This window comes from Manis pentadactyla, chromosome 4 (assembly GCF_030020395.1).
Source record: "Manis pentadactyla isolate mManPen7 chromosome 4, mManPen7.hap1, whole genome shotgun sequence".
In the NCBI taxonomy this organism is placed as follows: domain Eukaryota; kingdom Metazoa; phylum Chordata; class Mammalia; order Pholidota; family Manidae; genus Manis; species Manis pentadactyla.
In genome coordinates, this window is record NC_080022.1 from 11,550,707 (window position 1) to 11,567,951 (window position 17,245).

Here is a 17,245-nt window from a genome sequence, read left to right on the forward strand (position 1 = left end):
CTTCCCCAGCAGAGACCAGGCCACATTCATCCAGGGTGAACCCACCACTTTAATGTCTTCAGAGAACCTTCAGGAGACGGGAGGAGGGTGCAGGGGCGGGGAGCAGGGGAACCAGGGAGCAGCTTCCATGAGTGAGGGACAGACAGACACTCCAGAACAACAGAAATCCTTGTGAAGAGAGAGGAGGAGTGGGCCTCAGCCACCAGAAGAGGCTACCCCACCTCTGATGGGGGGCAGAAGCACAGAGGGAGGGGCAGGGACTGAGCCCTGGCATCCCCAGGCCCTCCTGCGGCTGTCTGCCTGGACACCTGGCTGCTGGCTCCTCTGGGCAGCTTGCCCTGGTGTCTGCTGACAGTCCTGAAGCTTGCAGATGGCAGAGACCCTGCGGGGGGAGGCACTCACCTGGGCCAGGTAAAGAAGGGAGAAACGGGGTTACAGCTCCCATTGCCAGGGGCAGGTCCACGGAGGCACAGAGTGGTCCACAAGGAAGGCTTGCCCCCATCCCTGCCACACCCACCCTGTGCCTGCCTCGAGGGGTCAAAGGATGCCCAGCCCGGATCCCACCACCCTATGTCTGTGCTGCCCCCCAGGCAAGGTCACCATGTGAGCAGGCTCCGGGCCACGCAGCCCCGCCTCAGTTATAGAACACCTCATCCTCCTCGTCCAAGAGGGAGTTACTGTCCACCAAGGGGAGGGAGCCCTGCAGGTGGGCCCCACCCTTGGGCCCCGGGTCCCCTGGCGGCCGCCGCCACCAATGGTACTGTTCAGGGCTGGGGGGCTGGGGGTCAGCAGCTGCGATGGGGGGCTCATCGGGTGAGGGCCAGCCATCGGGGGAGAGGCCAGGGGAGGAGAAGGCCAGAAGACTGTCATCCTGCGAGGGGCCGCTCAGAAGACTGTCCTGAAGGTAGATGGTCTCCGGGTCTGGAAAACCAACAGGCTGCGTGTTAGGAATGGAGTCTGGGACCCTGCTTCCCCCATCTCCTGGCATGTGAGGAAGGGCAACAGGCGGAAGACCTGCCTCCAAATCCTGCTTTGTCACTGCTGAGCTGTGTGACCTTGGGCAAGTCACTGAACCTCTCTGAGCCCCAGTTTCTCCTGTTGGGCAGTGGTGGCAGTGGCAGAGTATTTAAGAGGAGGCTCTCTGCTCTGAGAATTGGGACAACCAGTGCTCTTCCCAGGCCTCCACCCCTTCCCTCCTGCTGCTGTCAGAGGCAGGATTCAGGGAGGTAACGGGTATGCAGGTTTCACCCACGACCCAGGTGCCCAGGAGCCCTCAGTAGTGACCCGGGGCTCTGGAAAGGCGGTTGGCTGTGCTTGGTGTTAGGGGTCTGGTCCTGGCTCTGATAGCTCTGGCTGTGTAATGTGGGGCAAGTATCTTGTCCCTCAGTTTCCCTTATTTGTAAAATAAAGATAATAACAGGACTTACTAATCCTGAACCTAATATTCACATGAGGATTCAGTGAGATAACATATGTAAAACACTTAACACAGTGTTTACTCCATGTTATCTATTATGATTATGATTATGATTATTATTCTCTCCTTTATGGTCATGACACTCCTTGGCCAAGGATCCCCAGCCCCATTTCACAGATGAAGAAACTAAGGCTGAGGGAAGGGGGCTTGTCCGAGATCACAGTGTATTTGGAGGCAGGGTGGACATCCAGTACCAGCACTGCCCCACCCTCCCCACCCTGGTATGCCCCCCAGGGTACCCTGCAGCTGGATGACGTCCTGAGGGCTGTTCTTGGGGTGCAGCTCCTCGTCATCCAGTGAGGACCAGGCGCTCAGTGTGGCCTCCGTGATGGCAAATTGCTCAGCAACCCCTGTGGTGGACAGCGAGCCCCAACTTAGAGAGGACCTGCCCATCCAGGCCCGGGATCAGAGTGCCCACCTAACGCCCCGTTCGCCCCTTGCTGTTTTTCCCTGCCCAGACCATGCCCACGTGGTGACCCCTGGTTCCCTAAGGACCAGAACCCCAGCCAGTTCCCATTCCCGCCCGCCCCACCCGCACCCCCGGACCTGCGGCAAAGCGGGCCTCGCGCAGCTCATCAGGGAGGCAGCAGTATTGCCCGTCCTCAGCTGGGGACAGATCCCAGCCTGACCGCTGGGCGCTCCAGCCCTTCCACTCGATGAGGTGGGCCACGCGGCCACGTGCCATGGCTGTGGGCTTTGTGATGTGGTCCTTGATGCTCTGCACCACCCCTGGGGACATTGAGGGCACTTGGGCAACCCAGCTCAGGGCCCCACCCTCATTACCCCGGACCCCCCGATACCTCAGGCCCATCCAGTGGCCTGTACCCCACTTCAATCCAGTGCTCTTCATTCACCCAATGCCTGTGACCTCACAGCCACAGACACACAATGCCCTGCCCCTGTCCAATCCCTCATGCCCAGCCAATGCCTCGTGCCCTCTCCCCACTCCATGCCCTCCGCGAGCCCGAAGGCCCCACCTCACTTAGATGCTGCCCACCCACATGGAGGCGCCCCTCCTCGCAGTGTCCTGTGCCCATCAGTGTTCCTGCCCACTTGGTGCTTCTTCCCAAGACCTGCCACACCCTTCCTCCCCTTTCTGACCAGGTTCAGACCCTTCTGCCCAAAGAGATCCACTTAAGGATCCACTCCAGACCCACCCAGTTTCACCCCTTCACCCATTATCAACAAGTCCTGGGACGGCATCCCTGTGCCAGCTCTGCTGAGGGTGAGACCTGTGTGGGTGCCCATCAGGGGCCAGACTGGGCTTGAGATGAGAGACATAAAACTCTGGCAAAATGGGAAAGATAGGGGTGATTACGATGGACAGAAGTCCCCCAGGCTGGGGAGTGTTGGCAGCCAGGAAACGTTTTTAGAGGAGGTGGTTCACCTGGCCCCTCAAGGGGGGGTGAAGTGGGGGGACGGGCTTTTAGGTGGAGGAACAGCGCAGCAAATGCAGCCAGCGAGGCAGCAGAGGGCACTGGCGGGGCTGTGAGGGTTTAACGGGATATACGGAGCAAAGCTGTGTGCGGGGCTGGCTGGCTGAGCCTGGCCCACAGGCCGCATGGTGGGTGATGGGCAGATGCTGTGGTGGCCCGTGGGGACCCCTTTACTGGCCTGTGTGGCCACCCTCAGCGGAGGCAGGTGCTGCTCCTGGCTCACACCTGCGTCCCTAGCTGGAGGGAGCTGCCTCAACCAGCGATGCTGGGAGGGGGGAGGGCAAGGGGCCTCCCCAGAAATTCCGTGGTGCCAATCATGCTCCTGCGCTCCCGGTGGGTCAGGCTGAGAAAGGCGAGACTTCTGCAGCCATATCTTTGCTCAGCTCCTTTCTGCCCTGTCCTGCCCTCCTACAGGTTGCCCTCGAGAATAATCCCTTAATAAATTACTCCAAAAGTTCCCATCTCAGGCTCTGCTTCTAGGGAACCTGATCTGAGATGGCATGACGGGTGGATTTCATTTACCACAGACAGGCGGGGAGACCATGCCAGGCAGACGTCCCCTCAGAGCTTCTGGAGACCCCAACAATTCAACCCCCAGAGGCAAGAACCCTAAGTCACTGCTCCCTGCAGAACCCAGCCTAGAGCCTGGCATTTGGGAAATGCTGAACCCCACAGGGCTGCAACCCTTCCGGTTGCCCCTCCCATAGTCCGCGTCTGGGGGGACGTGCACACTCCAAGGGCAGTAAAGGGCAGCTGAGCCTACCCACAAGGGATGATGTGGCCAGGGCGGCCACGCTGTAGTTGCTGGAGCAGGATCTGGAGTTGGACAGGTAGCCGTGGGTGGTCTGGAAGCACCTCTGTAGGAAAGAGAGGAGGGGTGAGCAGGGCAGGCAGACCCGCCAGATGACATCCTCCCACCACTTCCACCCGCCAGTACTCACCCTCCCCAGGTTCTCTGGGCGGCGGGCAGGGCCAGGGACATCCTGCCAGCTCCCATAGGACTATCCCCACCCCACTGTTCTCATCAGCCCCCCACTTCACAGCTGGTAGGACAGTGTGCCCAGGCTGGGCACAGCAGAGGGAGGAGCATGGTGTCAGCTGTGGCTGGCTAGGCTGGGAGATGGGCAAGTGCACTGACCTGCCAAGGATCCCAACAGAAATCCATCTGTTTGTCCTAAAACAAGAGGAGAGAGAGGCTCAGACAGGGCCAGGCACTCCACGCCTGCAGATGGCATGAGTCCCAGAGCCCCGGTGGTCGTGTGGGTCAGCCTTTTGGGGCTCCTTTATCAACTGCTAGATTCAAGCCACAACCTCTGGAGTAGGGGTGGAAATTATGCACCAAGATTGGAGGCCCCTAGCAAGATTTTCCTGGTGTATCTGGACTAAGAATTCCATTCCTTTACTCTCCAGAAGGCAGTGCAGGCAGCTAAGGAGTCGTGGGCTGGTAAGGGAAGTTGTTATCTGCAATGCTGAGTTAATGTGGGCAGGAAGACTTTCAGAATGGGACTCTCTTTTCTAAACAAGCCTGGTCCAGTTCTGGATGCCCAACCCAATTCAGACCTCCATTCAGCTGAATATCAAATCTTAGGGGCCCTGATCCCTCAGGAAGTAGCCACATTTGGCAGAGAGGGGAGGAGATTGGAATGGTTCCCACTCCCTGTGGGGAGCTTTAGGGGGCAGCCCAGGACTCAGGGCATAGGCAGGCTGAAGGCGGGAATGCAGCATGACCAGGTACCTTGCCAGTGACATGGGCTGGAGCAACAGTGGGTGGGTGGCTGGAGGGCAAGTCTGGGTTCAGGGGGTCCGTGCCCTGGGGCACGGGGCAGTCCTTGTGGGCGCTTGTGAACAGATCTGCAAATAAGAATGACAGGAGGAATTTAGAAAAGCCCGGTGCTTCCCAGCTTATGAAGCTTCTTCAAGCCAGCCCTGAGACAGGAACACTCTCTGATGCATTCAAAAGTATTAACTGAGCCCCTACTGTGAACCGGGCCCTGTTCTGGGTACTGGGGATATGGAGGCAAACAAGACAGAGATGGTTTCTGCCCCCATGGAGCTGACATTCGAGTGGAGAACACAGACTGTTAACCAAAACCGAATGAATAAGATCCATTAGACTGACCATCACTGTGAAGAAAACAGTGAGGGTGGGCCTGAGAGGCCTTCACAGAGCCGAGGCCTGAGTATCAAAAGTATCAAAAGAAGCCCAGTAGCAAGTAAAGACCCAGAGGATGATGTTCATTCATTCATTCATGCATCCATGCATTCATGAATCCATTCATTCCTTCACCCACTGGGCATCCATCTACCGCACATCTACACTATGTGAGCACCTGGGGACAGAGGTGGAGTTAAGGCTCTGTCCCTGCTCTCAGGGACCTCCCAGCCTGATGGAGGAAACTGTCCCCGGACCCCTCATTCAAACACAAGGCCCAGCAAACAGTAGCACTGCAGAGAGGTCTTCTGTCTACACCCCCTTCCTGGTCTGATGGCACTGAATCGTCACCCTGTGTCCGTGGCTCACTTTACACATGAGGAAACTGAGGCACAGATGGGTAGCCTGAGGCACCCAGCCAGTGGCTGCAGTCAGCGTTTGAGCCCTGCTGTTCTGACACTGAAGCTCATTCTTTTCCAAAGCACAAAAGGAGTTCTGATGAGATCTGGTGGGATTCAGGGCCTGCAGTGTGGGGGGAATGGAAGGAAGGTGGTCCAGGTGGTGCCTAGCATGCACAGCACTGTGGTGTCTGGAAGGGGCGCTCTGGCCCCTCTGTCCTGTCCTCTCCATTCCTTTACTGGTTTCCTCTGAAGATTGCCTTCATACACCAGTTGTACCCAAATCCTCATTTGAGGGTCTGCTCCTGAGGAATTGCTCCCAGACAGCCAGGAAGCTCTGGGACCCGCTGCCGGCTCTGCCCTTTACTAGCTGTGGGACCTTCAGCAAGTGTCTTTGCCTCTCTGAGCCTCCAGTTCCTCACCTGTAAAATGAGCGATTGAGGGAGACTGTTCTTGTTCTTCAGGAATTGTCTAGTAGGATCTAAAATGGAGAACAAGGAGGCCCTGAAGCCCCATTTGGAAAAAAGCTGCTGTTGGGGGTCGGGGGAGCAGTTGCCTTCTTCAAGGTGGCTGAACAGGTTCTGCTATCCAGCCACCGACCACCCTTCTGACTCCGACTACCTATTTCCCCCAAGAAGCAAAACGAGAGGCTTCCAGAGCCCCCCTTGCAGGTCTGCAAAGAAGGGGAGGCCAGCATCTCGCCCAGCCAGCCCACCCCCATTGGGTGTCTGCGTACCTGGGGAGGGCTGGCTGCAGCGGGTGGGCCGTACATGTGTCAGCCTGCCTCCCACCGCTGGCGAAGCAAGGACTGTTGAGTTTTTCAGGGGTCAAGCAGACACTGAGGGAGGGGCCAGGTCTGAGTCTTGCTGGTACCCCCCAAGAGGGCCGCTTGCAGGACAACGGGATCTCAGCCCTAAGAGGCTGAAGGGGGGACCACTTCAGAGGAAAAGGGAGTTGGGCGGGGAACAGGAGAGGTCAAACCGGTCGCATATCCCACAGCAGGGCCCTGCAGCGGGGAGTTTCCCCCCAACGGCTAGTCTCACCCATGCTCACCCGGGGGACCCTGGCCTGCTCCACCTCCCTGCCCCACACTCTGCTGTGCTGGTCTCTCACTGCAGCCACGCTGGTCACTGTCCGGGCTTTTCCTTAGCACAAGGGCACGCTCCTGCCTTAGGGCCTGTGCACTGGCCAGTCCATTCCTCCGCTGGGAACACTCTGCTCCCGGACAGCCAGAGGTTCACTCCCTCCCTCCATTCAGGCCTCACTCAATTGCTGTAGCCTGGAGGTGGGCCCCGTCTATCCCCTTCCCTCTCTTCAGGGTGTCTGCAGCCTTCCCACGCATCCGCTTCCCTGCCTGTCATCCCTCAGGAAAGGGGCTCCAGGGGGGCCGGCACCTCACCCGTTTCATTCACCACGACAGTCCCAGCACCTGCCTCCGGGGCCTGGCATGTACTGGACACTCACGAAGTATTTGTTGTAAGAGTAGAGGAATGAATGTTTGGATGACTGCCACACACAGGCCTCGACCCGGAGCCAGTGTTAGCCAAGACAGACCGCGAGAGCTCCAGGATAATAAAATGACTTGGCCACAAGTCCTCAAGTCCCTCATGCCAGCCCCCACTATGTCAGACAAGAAGGGGATCCAGAGAAGGGAGGGATGTCAGCAGAGTGAAGAGCGGACGGCGGCCCTCAGGGGAAGCGGAGTGTCGAATAGGATGCAAGCCAGATTTTTTTTTTTTTTGAGAGGGCGTCTCTCATATTTATTGATCAAATGGTTGTTAACAACAATAAAACTCTGTATAGGGGACTCAATGCACAATCAATAATCAACCCCAAGCCTAATTCTCAACAGTCTCCAATCTTCTGAAGCATAACGAGCAAGTTCTTACATGGTGAACCAGTTCTTACATAGTGACTAAGTTCTTACATGGTGAACAGTGCAAGGGCAGCCATCACAGAAACTTTCGGTTTTGATCACGCATCATGAACTATAAACAATCAGGTCAAATATGATTATTCGTTTGATTTTTATACTTGATTTATATGTGAATCCCACATTTCTCCCTTATTATTATTATTATTATTATTTATTTAATAAAATGCTGAAGTGGTAGGTAGATGCAAGATAAAGGTAGAAAACATAGTTTAGTGCTATAAGAGGGCAAATGTAGATGATCAGGTGTGTGCCTGTAGACTATGTGTTAATCCAAGCTAGACCAGGGCAACAAAACATCCACGGATGCAGAAGATTTCTCTCAAAACAGGGGGGGTGAGGTTCTAAGCCTCACCTCTGTTGATCCCCAATTTCTCACCTGATGGCCCCCCTGCTACTGTGCCTGTCTTAGGTTGTTCCTCCCTTGAGGAATCTTACCCGTCTCTGGCTACCCAGTCGTCTTCTGGGGCCATACAGGGAAATGTAAAGTTGGTAAGTGAGAGAGAAGCAATATTCTTTGAAAAGGTTAGCTTTTTACTTCTTTGCAGATTTATGTCCTGTGGTGCAAGCCAGTTTTTATCCAAACTAGACTGGGCTTAGCATCTGGAAGACTATAGAGAGTTCCGGGACAAGCCTGCCCAAAGGCTGTCAGGGGCGGGGAGCTAAGGGACATCTGAGGGGGCGGGGCAAAGCTGAGGTTGGTGAAAAGGAAGAGCAAGCCAGAATGGCGCCCTCAACCCCTGAGCTCAGGAGCTCCCTGAGCCAGGGGCTAAGAGTAGCCCGGGAAATACGGGATTGTGTGGGCTGAGCCCGGAGCGCTCAACATACCCTGCTCCTGCCCCTGAGTCCCAGCTGTGTGATCCTGAGCTAGTCCTGCCCCTCTCTGGGCTTCAGAGTTTCCCTATGTTCTAGACCCTTCAAAGGCAGTGTTCATACCAGGGGCACACCCTTTAGTGGGTCAGGCAAGCAATTTACTAGGTCAGATTTTAAAAAATAGATTTGAAGAGAACAGAACATTTCAGAATCAGGTTATGGATTGTTTCGTAGGCACATATGTGTGCACGCACTTTTGGTAAAAATTTCCATGCATGTGGACTGGGTCATGATGCAAAACATACTTATTCCTATGCGTTCCAGTCAAAAAAGTTTGAAATTTGCCATCCTTAAGTTTCAGTATGCGTAAGTCGGGGGCCATCAAGGTACAGGCAGGGTGACGCTGGCTGCAGGCTGTCCTGGGGACTTTGAGAGGTGCTGGATATTTCTAGGGCCCCCGGCCATCCCTGAAGCTGTCTTAAAACTGCAGCCACAGACCAGGAAGTAAGGGTTGCTGAACACAGGGGAAGCTGGTAGATGTCAAAGGCCTGGAGGAGCCATGGAGTGAATGAGGTCGTGGAGATGGTGGACTCAGAGGCCTCCTGGCTCCCAGCCCCCTCCCCAGCTTTCCTGCCCTCCACCTCAGTACGGGTGCATCTCTGCCAAAGCTGCATTCTCCCCCTAAGGACTTTGGACGTGTGATGTCACAGACTGTTTGCCATGGAGACGTCAGGTAATGAACCAGCCCAGGGTGAAATCACAGGCTGCTCTTCTCCCAGCTGGGACCGGCGGCCACGTCACCACCAGCAACTGGAAAAACACAGCAGTTCATGTGGGGAGGTGGCTGGGGGCCAGCCTGAGGTGACCCCTAGCTGCCGGTCCCCTGGGCACCTATTTCTCCCAAGGGAATAGTGGGGCACCTCCTTCCTTTCCCAGTTCACACGCTACTCCCTTCACTTCAAATCAGACTGCCCCCTCCTGTACCCTCCCTGGCCACAGAAGCGACAGGGCTGTGGTTGCCATAGCAATCTGGAGGGGGCCATCCTGATCCTGGGAGAAGGGTGTCACTGGATGTCTGCTCCACCGCTCCGCCTCCAGCCAGTTTCTCTTCTGCTTACCGAGGATGCTTCCTGCCTTCCCATGCCAGCTCCTCAATCTGCTTTAGACCCCAACCACCACGACAGTTCCTTCTGATGTCTAACCTAAACCCCTCTTGCTGTAAAGCTCCCACACTCGTTTTCTCTGCTTGCTCCTTGGGTAAGCCTGAAGCATAATTCCTTAGGTTCCCCTCACCTGCTTCCGAGTCATCTAGCGCTTTTAGCTGTTCTTTGGTGCTCCATGTCCCAGCCCCTTAATCATCCTGGTTGCCAACTCCTCTCAGTGGCTCCCAGGGCCCCGCACCCCAGGAGGACAAGGAGGACCCACGGTTAACCCTGTTCTTTCCCAGCAGCCCAGAGAGGGTAAATCTCTTGAAAACACACAATGCCTGAGAGACAGCCTGGATCCAAAGCCCCTCACGATGTCCCTCCCAAGTCAGCCACGGGCTCCCCCCCAGAAGCTTCTCAGGACCCCTGGGGCTGGGTATGACGCAGTCCCTCCAGCCAGCCACCCCCGGGTGAGTGCTGCCCAGCTGTGATGTGCCAGGCTCTGTCCTTGCCTCAGTGGGCAAGGCATTCCTTTCACAGTCTTTGTGAAAGGGTTTAAGTCCCAGCTTTTCACCACAGCCCCTGTGAGGCGTGGGGTTCTCCTCTGTGAAATGAGAACCCCGGCCTTGGTCTGGAAAGGGTCGCCGTGAGGACAAGGCACCTGCCCCAGCAAGCACGACAAAACAGCGGCTGCTCGGACCCTCTCCCCTTCCAGCCCCCAGGTCCTCTCTCTGGATGGCAGGACAGACCCCTGTCACCACTCCCCTAGTCCTGTCCCCAGGGCTGGAGCAGAGGGAGGCCACTGAGGTTGAGCCCTCGGTTCTCTGCCTGGTGAGTTACTGCCACAGCAGCAGGCCATCCCTCTGAGCTTGGCAGAGGCCTGGCCTCGAGTGGACAAAGTCCCCTCCCGCTCCCCAGGATATCTGTTTCCAGGCCACCAGGGCCACAAAAGTACCTTCATCAGTGAGTTGGTGCAGCTCAGGGCTGCCCAAGGGGGTCACTTTCCATCCCCAACCAAGGATGGAGGAGACATGGGCTCTTCTCCAGGATCTTCAACATGCCCCAGCTCCTTTCTACTTCCTCTGCCATCCTGTGGCCCAACCTCATTGAACATCTGCTCTAGCCTCACCTCCTCCAGGCAGCCTGACTAGAGTGGCCTTAGCTGTGTTAGGCTACTCCCTTATCAGCAGCCCTAATGGACAAAGTCTGGTCTGCAGTGATTTGCTGCCACTGTTTATGAACACCTACTATGAGAATTCTGCTGCCACTGTTATTGAACACCTACTATGTGTCAGGTACTGTCCCAGGCCTTATCATTCATTTCCTCCCACTTAACCCTCACAACAACCCTACAAAGTAGGTACAATTATGTCCATTTTGCAGATGGGGAAACTGAGGCTTAGAGAGGTTAAATCACATCTGAGAAGTCCCCAGCTAATAAGTGGCAGAGACGGGGCTCAAATGCAGGCCAGTCTGCAACTCTAAAGCTTGTGCTCCAACCACTAACCAATGCTGATCTCTTGAGAGAGTCTTCAGGCCATTTTTCCAAGTGGGAGTGTGTGTGTGTGTGTGTGTGTGTGTGTGTGTGTGTGTGTGTGTGTTCTGCCTTCTCCATTAGACTATTCTAAGGGCAACATTGTGCCTCCTTCTTCAGACTGAGTTCCTAAAGGGTAACCATCTACTCTTGCCTCAGTCTCCCCCACTGTTCACTGACTCCTCTAGGATCAAGGTAAGACAAGACTGGGGAGCTGAGCGGGGTTCACAGTCAGTGGGCCCTGGGTATTTTGCGTGGCTCTGGTTGGCCCCTTATAGCTTGTCCCTTCTCCCAGCATGATCAGATGGTTGACCTCCCAGAAGAAAGTCCTCAGTCTCCAGTTTCTGCTCCCACCAATGCACTGAGACCCCCACAGTGGGGCCAGGAGGCTGACAGCTGTTTCGAGGAGAAGGCTGGGGTATGAGAGGACTGGGAGAGGGGCCAGTGCCAGGGTGAGCACTGAGAGACCCTGGGGCTGGGGAGAAGTGAGGGCTGATATTAAGTCCCCACTGCTCCATAAAGACCGTCTCCAGCGGTGAAGTGCACAGGAGCTACTCGAGGGGATGGCTTTTCTAAATCACTGGCCATGTGCTCAGTACCTCTCTCCATGTGGTGGGCATGAGAAAGCAAAGTGCAGGGGTCCCGTGCTCAGGTTCCGGGATCACACAGACATAGATTCAAATCCTGCCTCTCCATGTTCTGGCTATGTGACCTCAGGTGAGACTCTTCCTGTCTCTGAGCCCCATGTCCCGTCTTCCAAGGTTGAATGAAGACTAACTAGGTCAAGAGAGTAAAGGCTCAGCCTGGCTCAGGATAAGCACCCAACAAATGGTCGTAAAATGCCGTTTGTTTTGGTAGTATAATGACAACAAACAAATAGATAAAGAACACAAAATAGCTTCTGGAAACATTTGTTTGTTGCTTCAGTCTGGTCCCAGTCACTCTCCCCATGTCCTTAGCACCCCAAGAATGCATGCCATTCACTTCTTTTCCCATGAGGCACAATGGGATTGGAAGCCTCCGTAGCTTCCCCTTTCCCAGACAAGAGGGTCTCGATTAGCTGTCTGCACGGAAAAGCAAAAATTAAAATTAAAAATGACAGTAAGAGCTCCTTTCTACTAGATCATCATCTCCTTAAAGTCTGGGCCCTAGTTAGGAGCTAGAGCAAAGGAATAGGAAAAAGGACAGAGGACACTAGTGCAGGCGGCCCTGGAGTGGATGGTACATGGGGGCTAGTGTCAAGAGTATGGAAGAGTGAGCCAAGGCCGAGATTATTTGAAGCTATTCATGTACATGCTTGTGAAAGTAAAACCCATTCTGTTGGCTTTAACCAAATCAACTGAAGAGCAGGAAAGAAGCTAAACAAAATCAAGGCAAGGGTATCCTCTGTCTATCCCGGGCACATGGCCCCTTGCGTGTGCTCTCTAGATACTCATAGAAATACTAAATGCTCTGTGTTCCCAGGCTGTGGAATCACCCCTCCATGAAATACATTTTCTATTAAAATGCTTAATCCTAAAAAAAAAAAAAAAAAAAAATGACAGTAAGAGCTAACACTCAAGTGCTCACCACATGCCAGGTACCGGTCTGAGTACTTTATGTGAATTAAGTCATTTCACTCTCTCCCAGCAGCTCTAGGACACCAATTCCACCGACGATGCCCATGTTAGAGCTGAGAACACTGAGATACATGTACAAGGTCAAGTAGCTGGCTGAGGTCTCGGAGCTCGTGAATGGTGGAGCAGGGATGCGAGCCCGGGCTGGCCGCCACTAGAGTGTGCACACCTAACCTCTCAACCTCTCAGGCCCGGCACAGAAAGCTGACTGCTGCCCCATGCTGGGATGGGGTGACTCTCCACGTGTGACCTGTACCTGGGGTTTGGGGTTTAGCTGGGGTGGCTCCGGCTGGGTGCAGGCTCTGGGGTCCATATGGGCACCAGCATGAGGCTTGTAATCTCCGGCCTGGCTTCAGGCTGCGTACCTGGCCCAGAGCAGCACCCAGCGCAAGGGGGCCGTTATCAGCAATTGGTGCAGGTGTGGAGATGAGGCGTGGGGCTCAGAGGCTCATGGAAGCCCGCAGCTGGAGAGGAGTGGAACAGCTACCCGCCTGGGGGCTGAGGGCCGGCTGCCGTGTGCGCAGAGGCTAAGGGCCCAGGTCTGGAGCCAGCGCAACTGTGCTGAAGTGCTGCCTCTGAAGACTTGCCCTGGGCAAGTCACTCAACTCCTGTCTGCTCAGTTTCCCCCTCTGTAAAACCGGGACCCTGGTATATACCTCAGATTAGCTGGTTGTGCCTGTAATGTCCCAGCCAGGACCTGGTAAATGGTAAGCACTCTCAGAATATCAGTGACTGGAGGAGTAGGTGTTCAGTCACCCAGAGTGCCTGCTCAAGCGGCCCCATACCTTCTTCACCTTCCTCCAACTTGTCTGTGTGCGTGTTGAGACTGTCAGTGGTCCTACCTGACCCGCTCAGGAGGGGGACAAAGTTAGAACACACAGTGAGATCTGGAGGTGGCACTCGGAGCCCAGCCACAGCAGGAAGGGTGGAGGGAGCTTGTCTCGAGTGGTGTGACCTCAGACAGGTGCGGCAGAGGCTGCCAGCCCCAGGTAGGGGCTCCGAGGACCTGGGCCCCAGCCCCAGCCCAGCCCTGATGCCACCTCGCAGCCTGACCTTGGCCAGCCCCTCTTCCTTCCTGGCTTCTGCACTGTGTCCGGCTGCTCTGAAGCTCGCAGGCAAGGCCACCTGGGGCTGGGCCCCCAGTGCTTGGCACAGGATGGCCAAGCGATGGGGAAGGGACACAGCCACCAAAGAAACAGCAGATCCCAGAGCACCAACGTCCGAAGCCTGTCCAGAGTTTAGGGGTTTCTGGAGACACTCTGAGCGCCTGTCAATCCTAAGGAACCTGAAACACTCCTCACTCTCAAAACAACTTTCCCTCTGCAGGCTCAGGCCTCACGACAGCAGATGCTGTGCTGGGTGCCCAGTATGTACGCGGTGCCTGGCACACAGGAGGCGTCATGCTAACATCCGCTCAATGACTGACCCTCACACAGCCTACCCCCACCCATGACCCCAGCCCTCGCACCCTCCTGAGGCACTTCCCTGAATGTCCCGCGTGGACTGGTCAGCAGAGGATTCAGGGCCGGGGTGCTGTGCTGCTTCCTGAACATCCCCCAAGACAAGGCGCCCTCCAGGGCCTGCCCAGCTCCTCCCTAAGGCCTGTTCATCCCTCTGCGCCTGAGTAAGCTACTGGGGGTGATGGGGAGGGTGGCAGCCCCCAAGGCCTCGTGGTTGGAGTCAGTGGGCTGGACTTGAGCCTGCCTCTACACTGTGGGGTGAAGAGAGCAGGTGGGAGAATGGCGCCGTGAACCTCTTTGAGAATGTTGCTGGGCAGCCTGTTGGAAAGCTGGTGGGGGGCAGGGTTCAAAGACCGACCTGCCAAGCCCCCTGCTCTGGGCAGACTCCTGCCGTACCCCCAGGGCAGCTCGCTCCAGCTCCGGGGTTCCACCACCTGGGTAGAAGCGGGGCTTGGGCACAGGGGGGAGAGGGAAGGGTGCCCGGTCAGGGCGGCTTTTAAAGCGCTGAGACAGACAGAAAGGCCCGGGGGTTGTTGGGAACATCAGCTGTCTCTGTCCCTTCCTGTCCCCTAACCGAGGATGGGGGTGGGGATGAGGAGTTAGGGATAAAGGTGGGGGAAGGGGTACCTTCTTTGTGATCTGTTCCTCTCTGTTAACCCTTGGCTGCCCGTGGGGTTCAGGGACTCCGAACACGGGCATGGGGTAAGGGGACAGGGTGGGGCCACTGAGCTGGTAAGGCCCGTGACTTGGGTCATGTGGGAGGGGGAGTCTGCTTGCTCTCCTGGGGCCCCCACAGCCCCTCCGGAGACGCCAGGTGAACCACAGCCTCCCTGCCCTCCAGAGCACCTGGCAGGGGGTGTGTGGCTGCTGGGAAGGAAGGACCCTGCTTCATGCCACCTGCCGGGTGTGGTTCCACGCGGGCGGGGATGCGGTGACCTCCCCACACTCTCCGCTGTGCCGTCCTCTCCACCCCGCCAACGCGCCCTGTCCGCCCCGAGGCACCGTGTCGCGTGGGGCTCGGCGCGGGTGGGGTGCGGCTGCTCCGGGAAGGGCGGGTCTCCCCCACCCAGGTTCCTCGGAGCGGCTGAGCGGACGTGTGCGCGTCCTGCGCGCGGGGACCCGGGGCGCGGCACCCCCTCCCGCCCGGCGCGTGGTCTCCTTACCTCGCGACACGCAGGAGCCCATCGCGGGGCCACGGGGCCGCAGCGCTGCGCCTCGGGTGCGTCGGGCAGCCGGGCGCTCATGTCTCCGCGGGCCTGGGCTCGCGCGCGGCGCCGGCGCAGCTGGAGGGCGGGCGGCCGGGCGGCGCGGAGGGGGCCGGGGCTCCGCTCGCCGCGGCTGCGGCTCCGCCGGGTCGTGCCCGCCGCCGCCTCCCGCGCCGCGCGCGCTCTGCGGGCCGCGGGCAGCACCGCCGGCGGGGGCCCCGGGGACCGCCCGCCCAGAGCCCGGGGCGCCCAGCCGCGCGGAGGGGCCCCGCCCCTGCCCCAGCCCGGCTCACCTGTTGCCGCAGCCCGGGCTGGCGGGTGCGGGGGTCGGAGAAGGCTGGGGGGTGCGGGAAGGGTGGCGGGCCACGCAGGGCGCGAGGAGCCGAACCTCTGGCCCTCCTGTCGCGCCACCTGGTGACAGGGCCTGAAGGTCAGGGAAGGGGGCGGTGGGGGCGGGGAGATTCTGGCTTTTGGGGCACAAAGTACACAACATTAATTTAATAACCAGACACCTGGCTGAACACAGTAACAATACTTCCCTTACACCTGTTTTGCAGGGGACGAAAATGAGGCCCCAGAAGTCAGATGCCTTGCGGAGGTCCCTTAGCTGTGAGGGACAGAGACTTCTGACCGTCAGTTCCTCATTCTGGGGACCCTGGCGTAGGGTGGAGGGTCAGTGATGGGAGTAGCATACTAGTGGCTCACTGCTGGACAGGCATCAAGCATCACCTTGCATGGCCTCTGCAAGGCCCGAAGTGGGGCAAGACTGCCTCTCGGGCTAATATAGGGCAATGAGAACTGAGGCCCAGGGTCTCAGCCTGGGAATCCTGTCTAATGGAGCAACAGTGGGCCACTCTAATCACGGGCCCACCTGCAAACTCACTCTCACACACGTACACACTGGCACATGCTAACACACAGCCACACACTTGTACACACAAGCACACACTCACTAACAGCCACACACACTCCTATTTACATACAATCACCACACCCACAGCTCCTTAGCAAACCTCCCCAAGCACATAGCCCTTCTATGTCTGAGTCACTTGCACATATTTTGTCTCTCCATCCTTACATATACCTGTAAACCTTTTATAGGTGAGGAACTCAGGTTCACTGGTTCCCTTCAAAAACCTGGGGATGGCCCAGCAGGGTTTGGGAGGATGAATAGGCAGGAGCATAGGGTGGAGCTGGAGGCCTCTAGCAGGGCAGGGTCGGGCCTGGTGGGACTTCCAGAGGCTGGGGTAGGGGGTGGGGTGGGTGCTGCGCTTTTTCTCTTCTTCCAGGCCTGGTGCCCTCTCTTGAACAAAGTCTGGTGGAGAGTGGCCCTAGCTGCTGGTGTCAGCAGACCGGCTGTGAATTGGGGCTCAGCTCACACAAAAGGGTGTGACCTTGGACAAATTGCTTCACCTCCCTGAGCCTCCGTTTTTTCATCTGTTAATTGGGAGTAAAAATCTCATCTTGCAGAATCGCTGTCAGGATTCATGAGATAATATATGCAAATATCTGGCACACAGTAGGTACTTAACTTAGGGTTAAAAATAAATAATAGTAATGGTGAACACAGCTTTCCTGCACCTATGCGAAGCCTGGAGAAGCTCCATTCAGTGGATGTGTATGAAGCACCTACTATGTGCCACTGTGAACAAGACAGACATGCCAGTCCTAAAGTCAGTGCTGTGTTCATCACAGGTGCTCAGAGCCCCCCATGTTCTGCCCCCATGAGACCAGCCCCACCCTCCAGATCTGTCCTGATCACCAGGGATGCTCCAGTTCCTTGCACAGTGCCAGGTGTGTGCCTGCTCTTGTGTGAGAAAGACAGGTCTGCCTGTGGCCAGGCTCCAGGGTCCTGTCCTGCGTAGCCCGGGGATGGGGAGGCTGAAGTGTCCCTTCCCTTCTGCCTGGTGCAGAGTGACTGGATCTGGCTTGGAGAGAGAGCTCTGACTCACCCTGACGCGGGGCGCTTGGTCACAGCTGCTGTTGCTCCCAGCTGGCAGCCTGGCTGCTCTGTGGGTATAGGGGATGGTGGGGGGGAGTGCCTGCAGAGAGGATAGGGCAGCTCACAGCAGAGAG

At 56.9% G+C, this 17,245-nt stretch overlaps 1 protein-coding gene and 1 long non-coding RNA gene across 4 annotated transcripts; both read right to left on the bottom strand.

Annotated features, from left to right (window-relative positions):
* Positions 1–29: 29 nt before the first annotated feature.
* On the bottom strand, positions 30–15,447 carry FAM131C (family with sequence similarity 131 member C). 3 transcript variants are annotated; one of them, XM_036914356.2, is made up of 8 exons: positions 15,128–15,390; positions 5,886–5,944; positions 4,649–4,764; positions 4,052–4,087; positions 3,677–3,770; positions 2,024–2,206; positions 1,717–1,827; positions 30–921 (listed from the first exon to the last, which is right to left on the bottom strand). In XM_036914356.2, exons 4-8 carry the CDS (start codon positions 4,076–4,078, stop codon positions 635–637), a joined length of 702 nt encoding a protein of 233 aa, XP_036770251.2. In that variant the 5' UTR covers positions 4,079–4,087; positions 4,649–4,764; positions 5,886–5,944; positions 15,128–15,390; the 3' UTR covers positions 30–634. The 3 variants fall into 3 exon arrangements, with proteins under 3 accessions (XP_036770251.2, XP_036770247.2, XP_036770252.2); XM_036914352.2 differs by lacking the exon at positions 5,886–5,944 and having other exon boundaries at positions 15,128–15,447; XM_036914357.2 differs by lacking the exons at positions 5,886–5,944; positions 15,128–15,390 and adding an exon at positions 7,835–8,078.
* Positions 11,597–13,272, bottom strand: LOC118926922 (uncharacterized). The gene is made up of 3 exons (XR_005030658.2): positions 13,202–13,272; positions 12,761–12,968; positions 11,597–11,952 (listed from the first exon to the last, which is right to left on the bottom strand). It is a non-coding gene; the product is annotated as an uncharacterized LOC118926922 (long non-coding RNA).
* Positions 15,448–17,245: the final 1,798 nt, after the last annotated feature.

Excerpts from the sequence above, each read along its gene's own strand:
- FAM131C (XM_036914352.2), bottom strand. The coding sequence starts at position 15,149 with ATGGGCTCCTGCGTGTCGCGAG. Across the intron at positions 4,088-4,648 it reads CAGCCCATGTCACTGGCAAG|GACAAACAGATGGATTTCTG; the intron begins GTACCTGGTCAT and ends CTCTTGTTTTAG. Across the intron at positions 1,828-2,023 it reads CGAGGCCCGCTTTGCCGCAG|GGGTTGCTGAGCAATTTGCC; the intron begins GTCCGGGGGTGC and ends TGTCCACCACAG.